This window comes from Ictidomys tridecemlineatus, chromosome 7, assembly GCF_052094955.1.
Source record: "Ictidomys tridecemlineatus isolate mIctTri1 chromosome 7, mIctTri1.hap1, whole genome shotgun sequence".
Taxonomy (NCBI): Eukaryota; Metazoa; Chordata; class Mammalia; order Rodentia; family Sciuridae; genus Ictidomys; species Ictidomys tridecemlineatus.
In genome coordinates this window covers 70,156,868-70,172,668 of record NC_135483.1, presented here as the reverse complement: position 1 = coordinate 70,172,668, position 15,801 = coordinate 70,156,868, and the positions used below count along the sequence as shown (strand labels likewise).

The 15,801-nt window shown below is 42.4% G+C and overlaps 1 protein-coding gene across 5 annotated transcripts in view; it reads right to left on the bottom strand.

The window, feature by feature from the left end:
- Positions 1–15,801, bottom strand: part of Sulf1 (sulfatase 1) — a 175,404-nt gene that overhangs the window by 61,036 nt on the left and 98,567 nt on the right. For 4 of the 5 annotated variants that reach the window (XM_005322934.5, XM_078017147.1, XM_021724879.3 and 1 more), the window contains exons 3-5: positions 13,879–13,951; positions 13,340–13,571; positions 410–649 (exon numbers count right to left, since the gene is read on the bottom strand). In XM_005322934.5, coding sequence (XP_005322991.1) covers positions 410–649; positions 13,340–13,511 — 412 coding nt within the window. In that variant the 5' untranslated portion in view covers positions 13,512–13,571; positions 13,879–13,951. The remainder of the gene's footprint in view (positions 1–409; positions 650–13,339; positions 13,572–13,878; positions 13,952–15,801) is intronic. The other variant, XM_078017146.1, reaches the window with a different exon arrangement.

The following is a 15,801-nucleotide window of genomic DNA, read 5'->3' as shown; positions in this document are numbered from 1 at the left end:
GAGGTGATCATGGGAGTGGATTCATCCCCTTGAGAGCAGATTGCTATAAAGTGAGACTGTCCTTTGTGTTCTGTCTCTTCTGCATGTGCTCTTACATGTTTTTGACATATGACACAGTACAAAGCCCTTACCAAAGCTGCCCCCATGCTTCTGGACTCCTTGGGCTCCAGAACCTTGAGATGAATAAATTTCTTCTGTTATAAATTACCCTGTCTCGGGTATTTGGTTATAGCAACAGCACATGGATGAAGACAGTAAGGGATGGGGAGGATTCTGACAGAGAAGAGAGAAACTAGACTAGTTTAGAGGCTTATGGGAACTTTATATCTATTACACTATACAATGCATTTTCCTGTGTCTAAAAAGACATAGTAGCAGAGGTTCATGGGCTAGAAACGTCATCCTTTACCTGTTCTGTAGCCAGTGTTGTTAAGATATACAGCGAAGGTCCGAGGTTCGTGCATGGCCTGCCAGGAGGGCGAAGAGCAGTTCTCATTGTTGGTGTAGACATTATGGTTGTGCACATACTTCCCGGTGAGCAAGGATGACCGGGACGGGCAGCACATAGGCGTGGTCACAAAGGCATTGGTGAAGGTGGCCCCCCCATGCTCCATAATCTTCCTTGTCTTATTCATGACCTGCAGGGACCCTGAAAGGCACAATTCCAGTGTTGTTCAGCAAAGTGCACATGTCACTCAATGTCTCTGTTCCCCTGACTTATCAATTTCCTTCCCTGACTTGAAGGAGTCTATAATTTGATCACTGCTCATTTCCAAAACAAACGAAACATTTGGGATCCTACCATCTCAAGTAGATTCTGGGATAATAAACACATTTCAGCTTTTCCCCTCTTTAATCACAAAAGGGGAAAAAAATGCAAGTTAATCTGATAATTAAAGCTAGAATTTTAGATATGGAGCACATTCAAAGGTCAGCAGCCCTTTGAAGATTAAGAACAAATAACCTATTACACAGAGTATCAAAACCTCCTGCCCGACACACATAAAATGCTAGCAACATTTCAGAGATTATCACACACAGTACCTCAAACATATGATGAGGGATAAAAATCACTTAGAAAAGTACCCCACCCATAATGCTTATGTCTAATTACAAAAAAAAAAAAAAATCTTCAAAGAAACTTGCTATCCTCTAGCAAGCTAATTAACCAACTGCCAATGTTTCTATCAGGACAGGACCACCAGTTCATATTTTGACCAGTTTACGTGTAATTTGAAAAAAAAAAAATAGCTCATTTGCTTGTGAAAGAAGTAGGATTCTATTATACTCAAAAAAGTACCTGCATGATTGTAAAATATTTCATTTTAACTGTGAGGATGGAATGGTAACATAAGATTGCTAAGGAAGGGGAAAAAAAATCTATTTCGATTACCCAGTCAAACCCTGCAGCTGAAACACATCCAAACACTGCAGAAAAGCACTGGCCAGAATTCAATAGGCTTTTCAGGCCTTGTCAAGAAATGCACTGCAGAGCGCTCCAGCCAAGCCCATTGCATTTGAATCCTGGAGCCACAGATTCCCAACAGGTCCCACTCCTTCCAAAGAAAGGGAGAAAGTCTGTTTTCCAGCAAGGAAAGAAATCATAATGCAAACCAGGCAAGCATTCAGAGCAGAAGAGAAGCATGAAGTGGTCCAAAAGGCTACAGTTAGCCTGATTTCTTCATGTATTAACTTTTTTCTGTTCACACGATGCATATGAGAATAGGAAGAAGGTTTCTTTTGGTCCCATTAGGACTCTGAATATGCTGCAGCAAGGGGAGAACTCCAAACTGCTCTTTTTCTTCTGGTCGTCTTTAGGGAATCGAGTAGCCTTTTTGTAAGTCAGTCAATAACACGCAGTGAGCCCCCCACTTTATTCTGGACACTTTAACTTAGTACTCTGGACTGTCCACCCTGTACCACCCAGCCCCAAAGTATAGCATTACCAAAAGAAATGGAAAATTCTCTGCCTCTAGACTTCAGTAGTAAAGTCTCCAGATGAGAACCTACATACAGAAATCGCCCAGGGATGTTTGCAAGGCAACACACATGGAAGAACGTGGATATAGCAGTAGCACTAGGGTCTTGAATAAGGCTAGAGGGTCTTGAATGAATGCTTAATAGGAGCTCTGAAAGGAGAAATGAGGACAAATGGAAGGAAAGAAGAAAAAAAATGTTGAATGGGTGAAGTGCGAGGTTGGGGATGTGGGGGAGAAGGCACAACAGGTGATGCTCCGGAGGTGGGAAGAAGCAAGTGGAACCAAGTGAATGGCACGTTGATTTCCTGGCATGGAAAGGAATATGGAGAATTATCTTGATGAAATGTGGGAAGCAAGAGTTAGCAAGTAGCTTGGATGCTGGGCAGCGACATCCGGATTTGACATAAGAGACGAAGTGAAGGCAAAGTGGGTTCTTTGCTAAAGGCATGAACATGATCCAAAAGTCTTTGAGAGGTGTTGCTGTGGCAGCGATGGCATGCGGGACCAGGAGGCTCCACCAAGGGTACAGACAGCCAAGAGCTTGCTGAAGCCGGCCAGCCCTGAGGAGAGAACTTGGACCACACTGTTCCCGTCTGACACAGAGATTCTAAGAAGCAGATCCAAGAGATGTCGTAATGCATCAGAGGCTGTGAGCTGACTAACACCTCCAATTTTTCAGCCCAGGAAGAAAGCTGGAAAAGTGATTGTTTCACTGGTGGAGAGGAAGTAACTAGAAAGGAATATGCACCATAGAAGTAGTGTGTTTTTCTATTTGTGTCGGTTGATCATATGGAGGAACACCCTGGAGATATACCAAGGAACAGAGATGTGCAAGAGGAAGAGAATAGGAAATGCTGCTGAAGGTGTCCATTCAGCTCCTTCTTTCCCCTCTTTCTATATCTGCAGGGCTTCTCACGGTAGTGCTTGAATTTTGAGAAAACAGCAAACATTGTTGATGCAGTTTCATTGCCTAATAGTCTATTTCAAAAAAATGAGCTCTCAGTTTCCTTTATGGACCTTAACTGAAAACTATAAATAAATAAATAAGCAAATAAGCAAATAAATAAATAAATAATAGGTGCAGCTAGAGGCCATCACCAAGGTCTTGAATACAAAGCTCCAACCTCCAGGGTTCACAGACTCACTGGGACTACTAATATGATATGGTGGTAGAAATCTGACTCTCCTCTCAGTCTCTCCCCGTATCATCTTCCCCCTGATTAACTCAGCTGATTGTGTAGAGGACCCCAACACCCCTCCACCAAATGCCCTGTTTCTAACAAGTCCACCTGTCAAAGGGAATGATGAAGACTTCGGGTCCTCACAGGCACTGTTTACAGTGCAGCTCAGCCGATGGGGTTCTTGGAAGTGGGCATCTGGCTTAATTTCTCAGTTAAGAAAAAAATGCTGAGATAATGCTTGCTCAATTTTTAAAATTCACCTGAAAAGTAGAACCTGAGCCCACCTTGGTTTAGTAAATCGGGGACGGGGGTCTGGGAGTTTGCATTTCTAACAAGCTCCCTAGTGGTACATAAGCTGATTCTTGGTGGACCACATTTAGAAGAGGAATGACAGGTTGGACAGAGAGTCAGGGAAACCCAGACCTGGCAAGTGCTGAGAACACTTCCATAAGATACACCACAGACAGGACTTCATCTAGGCAAGGGTCTCTTCTTTATGTTTCACATGCATTGATTCACTTAATCCTGACAATGACCCTTGGTGGTGTGGGCTGTTAGTGATAGTTCCTGTATTCCAGATGGTGAAACTGAGGTGCACAGGGTTGATTCCATGCTTAGGGCCACACAGAGCCTCACCACCTGAGTCCAGATGCAACTGCAAGCAGTCTGCACTCTTAAGCTCCTTCTGAGCTAAATACTAGCCAGGACATTGATGTTTTCAAGATTGAGAAAAAGAAATGATGTCTGTTTGCTGTCAGGAAGGGTCTTACTTTCTGCCGTTTCATCTTTGCTTCATCTGGCTTCTTAGCGGGGAATGCCAACAGACACAAATGCCTGTGTCTTGTCTCCTTCAGGGCTTTAATGATCTCAGTACTCAGGCCCAGGTGAAGGAGAGAGGGCTGCAGATGGTCTGTCTTCAGCAGGGCCTTCACATACTGGCATGAATTGCTGCATCTCATCTTGATGCACTGAGGGTGCAGGTAGATGATGGAGCACAGAATCCAGACGCTTCACTTTGCTGAGGTGGTGTGCTCCAGCAATGAGAACCCAAGCAGCTTTGTCCCTTCTATGGCTGCGCACTGATCAACGCTGGCAATAGCCCTGCCTTGCATCTACTGCCACTGTGACTGCACCTCTGCACCTTGGTTTTTTCATTGACAAGCTTTACCCAGGACTATTCTGTAACATGACGCATTGTTAGGCATTCACAAGTGTTGATAGCAGTAGGAGGAACAGCTTTGTGCTGTAGCTCTGTATTTCCCTGGGTTTCAAGTCTTAAATGCTATTTTTCTTTGCAGTACTGGGGATCAAATTCAGGGCCTCATGCATGCTAGGCAAGCCCTCTACCCCCTGAGCGCTTTCTCTCTCTCTCTCTCTCTCTCTCTCTCTCTATATATATATATATATATATATATATATATATATATATGATTTTTTTTGGTACTAAGGATTGAACCCAGAGACACTCAACCACTGAGCCACATCCCCAGCCCAATTTTGTATTTTATTAGAGGCAGAGTGTCACTGAGTTGCTCAATGCCTGAGGCTGGCTTTGAACTGGAGATTCTCCGCCCCAGAACTGCTGAGATTTACAGGTGTGCACCACCTCACCCAGCCATAAAATGCTGTTCTTGATTGAATGCTATCTTGTGCAGAAAGTTGAGATCTATCCCGATGGTGAGCAGATATCTTTTGTGTGTTTCTCTTTCTTGAAAACATTGGTGTCGAAGCCAGTACTCAGCCTGGATGGAGTTTAACAGTGTGGTTTTAGGGCAGACCTGCATTTGGATATGGGTTCTGCTGTTGAAGCTCAGTGGAGTCCTGATCCTAAGTACATGATTCACCCTGTTTTCTTCATTTGGAATACAGGAAGATTCTTTATTATTTGAACAATTATTTCATGGGAACAATATGAAGCATAAGCAAGATTTACAGGGTAGGGCTCAGGAGGATAAGACTGAGAAGTAAAACAGCCCTGAACTTAACCTTGTGGGGAAATGTCCAGATTTTGCCACAGACTAGCTTGAGCGAGTCATTCAACCTCTTTTGCTTGCATTCATCTGTAAAATGGAGCTGAGACTGCTCTTCTGACTAGTGCCCAGGGTTGTTGAGGAGCAGGTAACTTGATGCTGTTCAGGGACCCCAGGTGAGGTGTGCTGCAGATGTAGCTGTATAATTGCCCCGTCAGATCTGCAGTTTTCCACCGTGGTTTCAACCAAAAACTGCAGGTTGAAAACATTCGGGAAAAAAACTGTACCTGTACTGAACACACACAGGTTTTTTTCTTGTCATGATTCCCTAAACAACACAATACAGTATAGTTACTATTTACATAGCATTTATATTGTATTGGGTATTATAAGTAACTTAGAGATGATATAAAGTATACAGAGGTACATATATGTGATATGCAAATATTATGCCCTTTTATATAAGAAACTAGAGCTCCATGTTTGGTAACTTGTGGGGTCCTGGCACCTACCTCCTGTCCCTACCAAAGGACAACTATAAATTCATTCTGTGCTCACCTCAACTCTACCACAATCAGTTTCCTTTTATTTTTTTTTCCATTCCGTCTTTGAAATCTACAGGTGAATTTCAAAAGCTGGCATAAGAGGAGTTATGTTTTCTGTTTTGAGATTTAAAATGTTAATGTTGCCTCATAATTAAAAATACCAATTCTTCTCACTCTTCACACACACTTGCCCCTGAGGCCCCAAGCAAATATCCTAACTTCATTAGTGTTTGCAATTGTCCTGTGAGGAGGGAGGCTGACAGGGAGGCTGACAGGGATGCCACGAAGCATGGGAGTTAGGTGTGAGTAGCTGGCACGGGGACACTGCTCACTGAGCTGGCTTGGTGACAGGGAAGGTCCAGGCCACAGCTGAGCCCCAGGACTGCCAAAAAAATATGCTGTCTCAGAGCCAGAGTTCCAGGTGGGGATTGGGGACATCTGCCATTGCTCCTGCAGGATGGTGGCTGCTGTGACAGCCACCAGCTGTGGACCAATATGCTGAAGGTCAGCAGTGACTGGGAATAGAAGAGCATCACTTTCAGGAATCATGAAAGAGCCACCATGTTTGTAGTGTTGGTGGAGTTAAGAAAAATAATCATGACTCCAAAGCAGTTTGAATGCAAATCATTCTACTCAGTCCAAGGGCTTGATTCCCAAATCATCTGTGTGGAAAAAGTCAGGAGGGAGAAGACATCTCACTGATCTAAACTACTAAAACGATCTACAGAGGGCCTGGGTTACTCCACTGACAGGTTAAACTTCAAAACAAAGCTTTACCTTTCTTGGGTCCAACATCTTAGCACTGGATACAATGATAACATTAGAATTTTCTTTAAGCCTGCTTATCATATCCAAATAACCTCACAGAACCAGAAATTCAGTAATCAATATTGTCATCATAATCACTTCTAAAAGTCCCTGGAGCCATCTCCATGTCGATTGCCATGGGTCCTGGTTTGGTGAATGATGACCATTAATTGGGCAGGGTTGTTTGTGGATGTCACTGTTTACAAGAAGCTAAGGCTCATGCTAAATATTGAAGTAGTCTGTAGTAAATGCACCTCTGCTATTTCGTATGCCCAAAGTTACTTCTATAATAAAGCCTGGGACCCTGAACAGTGATATCTCTTATATTAAAAATGGCTTTATTGGCCTATTGAATGTTTTCATTCTAAAAGCACAAGAAAATAAAAACATGATAAAACTATGTCTCTTTTTCTTCCAAAATTATAGAGTTGGCTAGGGGAAAAAAAAAATTCACAGATGTTTCCAGCTAAAACTAAAAGGAAAAAAATAAGTTGGAGGAAGAGAGAATAAGAAAAGATAATAAATCTGTCTGGAATGTTTCCAGGTCACTAAGACTTATTATTCCCTTCCCCCACCAAAAAGAGCAAAGCGACATTAAAAGCTGAGACCCAGTTACTTACAGAACGGAAGTAAATGTGCCCTAAAGGGCTACAGTCAAGACAGGCAAGTGAAGGCAGCCAGGTATAAGAAAAATCCCAGGGCTTTTGTCTTTTACACTTTTACATTTAGGAGAGAGGAGCATGTATGGAACTTGGTTGACTTGAAGAAAAGCAGCAGTGTGGGCATTTAGAGAAACGGCAACTGCTCCTGGTGCGCATGCTAGAAAGCAACCGAGAGCAGTTTGGATCCACAAGTCCTGGGGAGGGAGTGCCCCACCCAAAGTGGGGCCGCCGTCACTCCCCTTCAGACCTCTCACGGATGGCCATCTCATGGGAATGCAAGCTGTTATTCTTCTGAACTTAAGAGAAATCAGAATTTTTGAAAAATTACAAAACCACCCCATTTTTAAAAACGTTGTCTCAGTTTTTTAAAAATACACTGGTCAAACACTCATCTGTGGGTTGGTCCAGCCTGAAGACCCTGTTTTTTGACCTCTGCTTTAAAGAAACAAAAGCATCTCCATGTGCTTATGGCTGAATTCCACCTTATGATCTAAGAGAAACACTGGGTCAGGATTACTGCGGTGGTTACATCAGTCCAACATCTGAAGAATTAGGAGAAATGTCATATTGAGTCAGTTCTGTGGCCCAACGGGTGCAATATTTTGCTTCTTGGGATGGGACCAAGGGAAAAGGAAAACAAAAAATGGGAAGAAAAAAAGAAAAAATGTGAAAGATTTAGAGCCTAATATCTACCTCATTGACACCAGTCTCAGAAAGTTAAAAAAAAAAAAAAAGAGTTCCTCAAACATTTTAAGGGTTTTCTTTTGATGTACAAAATATTTCAAGCATAGGAAATAACAGAATGAATAACTCCCAATTTTATCAAAGTGTAACATCATCATTGTTCCTTCATATATATACATATATACATGTATATATACCTCTCTGTGTGTGTGTGTGTGTGTGTGTGTGTGTGTGTGTTTGTGAATAAAACATGGGCACCGTCCATGCTCTTGGTAATGGCTCCTTCCCCAGGAATAACCATTATCCTAAACCTCATGTTGATCATTTCCATCATGTGTTTCCTGATTTAAAATGTTTCTTTTAAATCTTCCACCCATTGTATTAGTCTAAAAAACCCAAACCACTTACAGAAAAGGATATAAGCTGAAGAACTTGTTAAGTTTTGGAAAAAGTGAGCTCAGAAGGAAAAGGACCACTGGTTAGGTCATGTGACCTGTCCACATATGGTTTCCTCCTGAGTTGATGATTTCTGTCCTGATCACCCAACTTGGGTAGGATGACCATATTCATTCCCTACACTGTGAATGAGTATTCTTGGGAAAACGATGGATTGTCATCCACAAGCCATGTTCTAGCATGTTCACTAATGAATTCCTAGGTGTCTTACTCCCTTTACAAAGTACCAGTTTATTTTATTTGTACTCCAAGTGGAGGGAGTGGCCACCAGTCATGCTGGACAATTCTTCCCTCCCCAGCTCCATTTCATAAGTTTGGTTTACAGCCTTGCTTGGCCTTTGTCTTTCCAGATCAAAAGACAGAATTGCTTCATTCTTTCCCAGTAAGAAAAGTGTTCAGTTAAAATTTTCATAATTGTTCTTCTATGTCTTTCCTAAGTCCGTTATAGCTTTTTTGGAATCACAGAAGTCAAAATCGCCTGCAGCGTTACAGGTGCAAAAAGTCTCGCATAAGCAAAGGCTGACGAAAGCACTTGGCAAGTCAAGTTACTTGGAAGAGAAAAACAAAACCAAACCCAAGCATATAAAAAGCCACACTGAGAAACCACCCTACACATATCAGGATGGCTGCTATAAAACAACCAAAAATCAAAATAACAAGTGTTGATGGAGATGTGGAGAAACGTTAATATTTGCGCATGGCTGGAGGGAATGTAAAATGGTGCTGTTGCTATGGATAAAAGTAAAATGGTCTCTCAAAAGATTAGAAATAAAATTACTCGAGGGCTGTGGCTCAGTGATAGAGTGCTTGCCTGGGTTGGATCCTCATCAGCACATAAAAGTAAATAAATAAAATAGAGGTATTGTGTCCATCTACAACTAAAAATTTTTTTAAAAAATGAAATTAGTATGTGACTCAGTAATTTCACTTCTGGGTAGACGTTTCCTTTGCAAAAGAGAACTGAAAGCAAGCTCTTGAAGATGTTTGTATACCCGTGTTCATAGCAGCAATATTCTCAATGGCCAAAAGGAAGAAGCAACTCAAGTTTCCAACTAAATGATGTGTGAGCAAAATATGGTACATGTTGTACACACACAAAGAAACACTTCGGTCTTAGGAAGGAAGGGAATTCTGACACGTCACAACATGAATGGGTCTAGACGTTATACTGTGTGGGATAAGACAGTTACAAAAAGACAAATATAGGATGCTCTCACTTATGTAAGATACCTAGAGTACTAATAAAATTCACCGGGCCACAAAGTAGAATGGTGAATATTGGGGCCTACGGTGGGGACAAAAGGGAGGTCTTATTTAATGGATGTAGAGTTTCAGCTTTGATGATGAAAAGAGTTCTGGAGATTGGTTGCATAGTAACACTATTGGCTGCGCTTAACAGTACTGAATGCTACACTTAAAAAATGGTAAAATGACAAAAATTAAAAACAACCAAAATGCAGAACAATGGATGCAAGAAGGATTATGGGCGTATTAAAAAAAGATGGGCACAGGTCTCCATCAAGTGCTATCTACTACCAAAAGCATGATTTTTTGTGCTAAAAAAATCTTTTTTTTCCCTTTTGTACTAGAAATTAAACTTGCAGCACTTAACCACAGAGTCACAACCCTAGACCTTTTTTTTTTTTTTTTTTTTTGTATTTTTTTACTTAGAGACAGAGTTTCACTGAGTTGCTTAGACTGAGTCGCTAAGTTGCTGAGGCTGGCTTTGAACTTGTGATCCTCCTGTCTCTGCCTCTTGAGCTGCTGGGTAACAGGTATGCGCCACCATGCCAGACCCTAAGAAGTCTTTTCTGAACTTTGCACCCATGGTTTGCTGTGTTACATCTTCTTATGCCAGTGAGGAAATAAGGCCGGTCTGACATTCTGTTATCTCTCTCCCACAGCCTAGAGCATTATTATATATTTACAGGTTTTTAGGAAGGGCTCACTGAATGCTTGTTGATGGACTAGTTGATGTAAAGGAAAATAGCCAAATACATAGCCATGACGACTTGGACCTCCTATAGGACCTGGATTCACTATTTACTAGCTCTTCACAAGCTACTTGACTTCGCTAAGGCTCATTTTTCTCATGTATAAATTGAGGAAAGAGTAACTACTTCATAGAGGAATTAGGAAGATTAAATGAGCTAATGCATAGGGTGCTACCTGGGGCTTAGGGTGCTATTTAGGGCCTAGAAAATGAAGGAAGGAGGTAAAGTCAAGTGTTTAGGAAACACCTGGGTTGACTGAAGCAGGTTTACAACCTTTCACCATTGTATCCACATGTACCAACAGAAGCCACTACTTAGTATCTGCTCGTAAATATTTACTGAACAAATGTGATCTATAAGACAAGGCTAAAAACCTGAATGGTATTTTAAAATAAATTAATCAAATAGCTCCATGATTTATAAGACAGTGATGTATGTTGAAAAGGTAAAGAGTGATGGATACCTTCTTCATTCCTGAAAATAGTGTTAGCTTTTTCAGGCCCCTGTGAGTCTGTGCCAAGTTTCTTTGGCACTTACATGTTCCTAGTATAGTCTTACATGGAGTCTGCAACATAAAACACACCCCTGCCTGTGGGAGACCAACCTTGCACTTGACTGAGTCACACTCCCCGGCTGGGTGCTGAGGCACTCAGTCACAGAAATGTGGCAGAGATTTCCCCATCCTTCTTGGGTTCCAGGGTCAGTCTCTTGTGCATGGGTGTGTCTTGCTACAGCCCCATGGGTGAAGCTATGCTCACCTGTTCCTTTGTAATATAACCCCTTGCCCTGTTTAGGATAGAATCTTCCATGGAAGTGCCTTGTGTGTTTCCCCTCCTCTTACTGTGCTCTTAGGTGTGGTCTACCCAGGTGTCAGTCACCTGCTGACAGTGGACATCATGAAGATAGACTCAGCCCCCTGAAACCTGACCCCTTGCCTCATTTGAATAGCTTCTCCTCAATAAAAGGGGTCAGCACGTGCTCTCGCTCTTTCTGCGGACCCTTAAGGTCAGAGGAGCCGGAGAACAGAAACCTGGCACCTGCCCTCTAGTGACTCTAAGCCAAATGGAAGGGACAGACATGGAAGATGATGAAGAAGGACCATGCCGGAGGCATGTCCCAGGGGCATCAAAGCCACCCTCCCCTTTAGCAGGGTCCTGCTAAAAGGGAGGGTGGTTTTGATGCACGGACACTATACCAGAAACGGAGGCACCTGAACTGTGTCATGAAGAACAGAGTTTCTCCACCTGAAAAGGCAGTAGGGGCAAGGTGCACCAGGGACAGAGGTGAGAAATGAAGCCACCAGACATCTTCAGCGAAGTGAAAGTTGTTCCATGAAGCACAAAATGAAATGGTAGAGGGAGACCCTTAGAAAGAGCAGGGGATGGATATAGCCCAGAACTCATTGACCTGCAGAACAGAGAGAGACTGACTTCCCTTGGCAAAGCGGAACCAGAAAGGAGACTTGATCAGACACTCTCAACGGGGTGAAGACTGGGCCAAGACTGGGGAGGGCAGAGACCAGGTCATCAGCCAGCAAGGGCAAAACTGGGGCCAAGGGGAGCCTCCACTAATCTCAGCTGCAGTGAAAGGAATGGATGGGAGGGATGTGAAGGAAGCAGAAACCAGATGAATGTCGTGCATTTCCTCGCTCCATAAGTGAAGGAGAAAGTCGAAGCCAACAGCTACATCCATTCTAAAGTTGGATGTACAAGACCTTTTCATTTTGGTATGACACCTGAAAAATCAAAACTCTATTATAATTAATTATTTTAAAAAAACCGAGAGAGCAGACAGCAAACTGACAATTTTCAACAATTATGTCCCCTGATGGCTTTTAGTGCATCTGCTTCCAGTGAATCTCGGGAGTTAACTTTGTTGAGATTTCATGGGGTTAGTTTCAAACTGGAAATCAAAGTCTCCACCCATGCAGACCAAGTTCTAGCATGGAGGTATCCTTAAGAACCCGGGTCCAAAGCCCTCTGCTGATACCAGGTCTGAAAGATGTTACCCAAGGTCAGGTTGAATGTGATGGGTAAGCATAGCTGAGTGATGGCCCACAGTAAGGATCTAGGGTTGGTCCAGGAATGGAAATAGAAGATCTGGTGACAAGCTGAGGAGCAGCTTTTTATCTATCTTAAGATACCCTGGAAGATCTTAGTCATAGAACTATGGACAAGACCTTAGGGCTGGACCATTAAAGGAGGCCTAAAACCCAGCATGGTGGTACACACCTGTAATCCTAGCCACTTGGGAGGCTGAGGCAGGAGGATTGCAAGTTTGAGGCCAGCCTTGTCAACTTAGCAAGGCCTTAAGCAACTTAGTAAGACACTAAAATAAAAAGTCTCAAAATAAATAGCAAAATGGACTGGGGATGTTGCTTAATGGTAAAGTGTCCCCAGGCCAAATTCAATACCAATTAAATAAATAAATAAGGCAAGAAGACAAGAAAATCAATCAGAAGATAAGTTTAAATTGCTAGATTTTGGCACACTTTCCCAGGGGGGCTAATTCTAAAAGAACTATCCGTAAAGCAGTAATAAGTGAATTACTTCAAGGATATGTAGAACATGGTACATTTCAATTACTTAATAATTGCTGTAACAAGCTGTGAATAAGTAATTCCACTCTCAAAACAATAACCATTGAAAGTTCCTTTAGGATCAATCTATTTTCATAGACATTGCAGTTATTGCCAGAATTCGAATTCTCTTTCAAACAAGTTTGCCCAGATATTTTATAAATTTCTAGACCTAGAGTTTCCAAGGTGCATAGTCAAATCCTTGACTTCTAGATCATCAGGGCTAATTCTCCTCATCCATCCTTCTGTTTTGTAAGGCCCCTCCCCTGACTGTTTCAAAAGCTTACCACCAGACAAGTAAGGTTGAAATACAAACCAAACGCTGTTTGGAATCTACCAGTTCACTGTATAAACTAGACTGTTGGTGAAGGTACCCTCTATAAGTGCAAACGTCCAGAATGCTGGCTGAGTGTCCCTGGCAAGCCTGAGGCTCTGAAATCATTTGAACAAGAGACTTAACAAGTGAAGAATCCAGCATCTCACCCAGCTCCACGTCCTGATCATCAGTAAGCACCAGGATAATGTTGGGTCGAATGTTTTTTCGTTCCTGCTGTATCCGTCCTCTGAACCTCGGGGATCTGACAGTTGAACACAGGCTTCCCAGCAATTCTGTGCCCAGGACAGCCAGCACCAGAGCACAGCAAGAATACTTCATTGTATTTGGTCCAATGTCTCAAAACTGACAAAGTGTCTCACTCTCCTGAGTTCTGGCAGTCTGGGTAGTGAAGAGAAAAAGAGAGGGAGAGACTAAAATGAAATCCAAACCCCAAACACGGTTACAGAAAAAGGGCTACAAATAAGTCAGACCTGGCACATAAACTGGCAGAGAGCTGTTCATGAGTCAGAAGTAGCAAACCTCACAAGCGTTGGATCGTTTTTTTTTTTTTTTAAGCACTTGATTATTTTGCAAATTTACTTTTGTCTTTTATTCTTGGTCCAACTTCTCCTATTTCAATTCCTTGCCAAAGTGTAATTTCCAGCACAGAGCTCAAACGTAAAAGCTTTCTGACAAGAGCTAATACCTTGAATTAGGTATCCTGGTTGAATAATCAATTTCTAGACTCAGAGGTATTCAGAACATCTGCAGATGGAGTCCTAGAAGGGGGAGGAAAAAAAAAATACAAAGGAAACATCAAGCAAGGGTTTTAAAACAGATTTTTGATTTGAAGTCGTCTCTTGAAACAGTACAAGATATGTGTATATACTTTTTTTCTGTTCTCCAAAGGAACAGGAGGAAACATGCAAAACTGCTAATAAATGACTCAGATAATATCTCCGTTTCCTAATCAGCTCCATAAAATGTGGTAAGCATATCATCCCTGCTCACCCTGTAGCAGTACTTTAAACATCCCCAACAAAACTCATGATTGATGATTGTGCCTGAGAAACCACAGTGCATAGGTGTGTGTCTGCATATGGGAAGGGTTGGGGTGTGTGTGGGGGGGCAGGTAGGGGGAGCATGAACTCACCTGCACACGATACTGAGTAACTATCAAGCAGAATGAACCACAAAGCTGTCATTTGTCATCTGCATTATGTCACTCATTACCCAGGAGAGTCCATTCTGCTGACAAAGACTTCATAGTGGGTGCGTGGGAGAACCGCCTATTCCAGCCCCCGAAAAGCTCCTAACTGTCTCCCATCAATCACCAGGAGAAAAAGGTGCTTCCTCCCGGCAAGGCTGGTCGCTTTGTCCAGCCCGGTTCCTCGGCTCTCGAGCTGGCGCCCAAGTGGACTGAGCCCCCTTTTGAGTGTCAGTCACTAGCCTTACTGTTGTCAAGACCAGGTTTGGCGCGGCTAGCACAGGGGTTTGGCTTTGCCGCAGCAGATCTAAACCTGCAAAGCAAAAAGACTGATTGGCTGTGAGGCTGGAGGTTACTTCCACATTAGGAAGTAAATAAATGAAATCCAGAGGGGGAGTGCAGCAAAGGAGAGTTTTGAAAGGGTTGAAAAAAAAATGCCCCTCTCACTTTGGAACTCCAATCTGCAGAAAGCTCTTATGTTGGACTTTTGAAAGATAGCAAAGGGGTCATTAAAAACAAAAACAAACAAACAACAATTAAAAAAAAACCATCTTTCTCTGGTATGTCAGGAGGGAAGCTCTTTATGGGAATTTAGGTTGCTGTAAAATTAATTAGATAGCAGCCTGCTTCATCAGCCACTCTGTCCCCACACACCTGAGGATCTGTATTTTGATCTGCAACAATAAACTGGCATCAGATAAATATGCATAACTAATCAGGCGTAAGCAGCACAGAGCAGGAGAAAAGGGGCTCCATCATTCATTCATCTCTGTTCTCTAAATTCTGGAGGGTGATGTGGGAGAGAAAGAAGAAAGAACAAAGAATGTGTACTGTTTACCCTTGCCATGCACATTACACAAAGACGCACACATACCCCTATTATTTTAAAACTTTATGAGCTGTTTTGTAAACAGTTTTAATGCTTTTCACTTTGCAGCCTGTAATTACACTGTGTGTGTGTGTGTGTGTGTGTGTGTGTGAGAGAGAGAGAGAGAGAGAGAGAGAGAGAGAGACAGAGAGACAGAGAGACAGAGAGACAGAGAGAGACTCAACAAGAAATATCTTTTAAATAAAAATCTAGTGTCTGTAGCAAGGCAATCCTGGCTAGCTACATTATCTTCAGAGAAACAAACAAGACAATTCCAACTGATCTTGTAGTTCTAGGGAGTATGATTCTGGGTTTGTTTTTTGTTTTGATACTGGGGATTAAATCCAGGGGCTCTTAACCACTGAGCCACATCCCCAGGCATTTTTTTTTTTTTTTTTTTTTTGAGATAGAGTCTCTAAGCTGCTTCCGACCTCTCTAAATTGCTGAGGCTGGCCTTAAACTTTTAAACTGATGATCTTCCTGCCTCAGCTCCTGAGCCATTAGAATTACAGGCGTGTGCTATCATACCTGGCATCATTTTTTTCTGTTTGTTT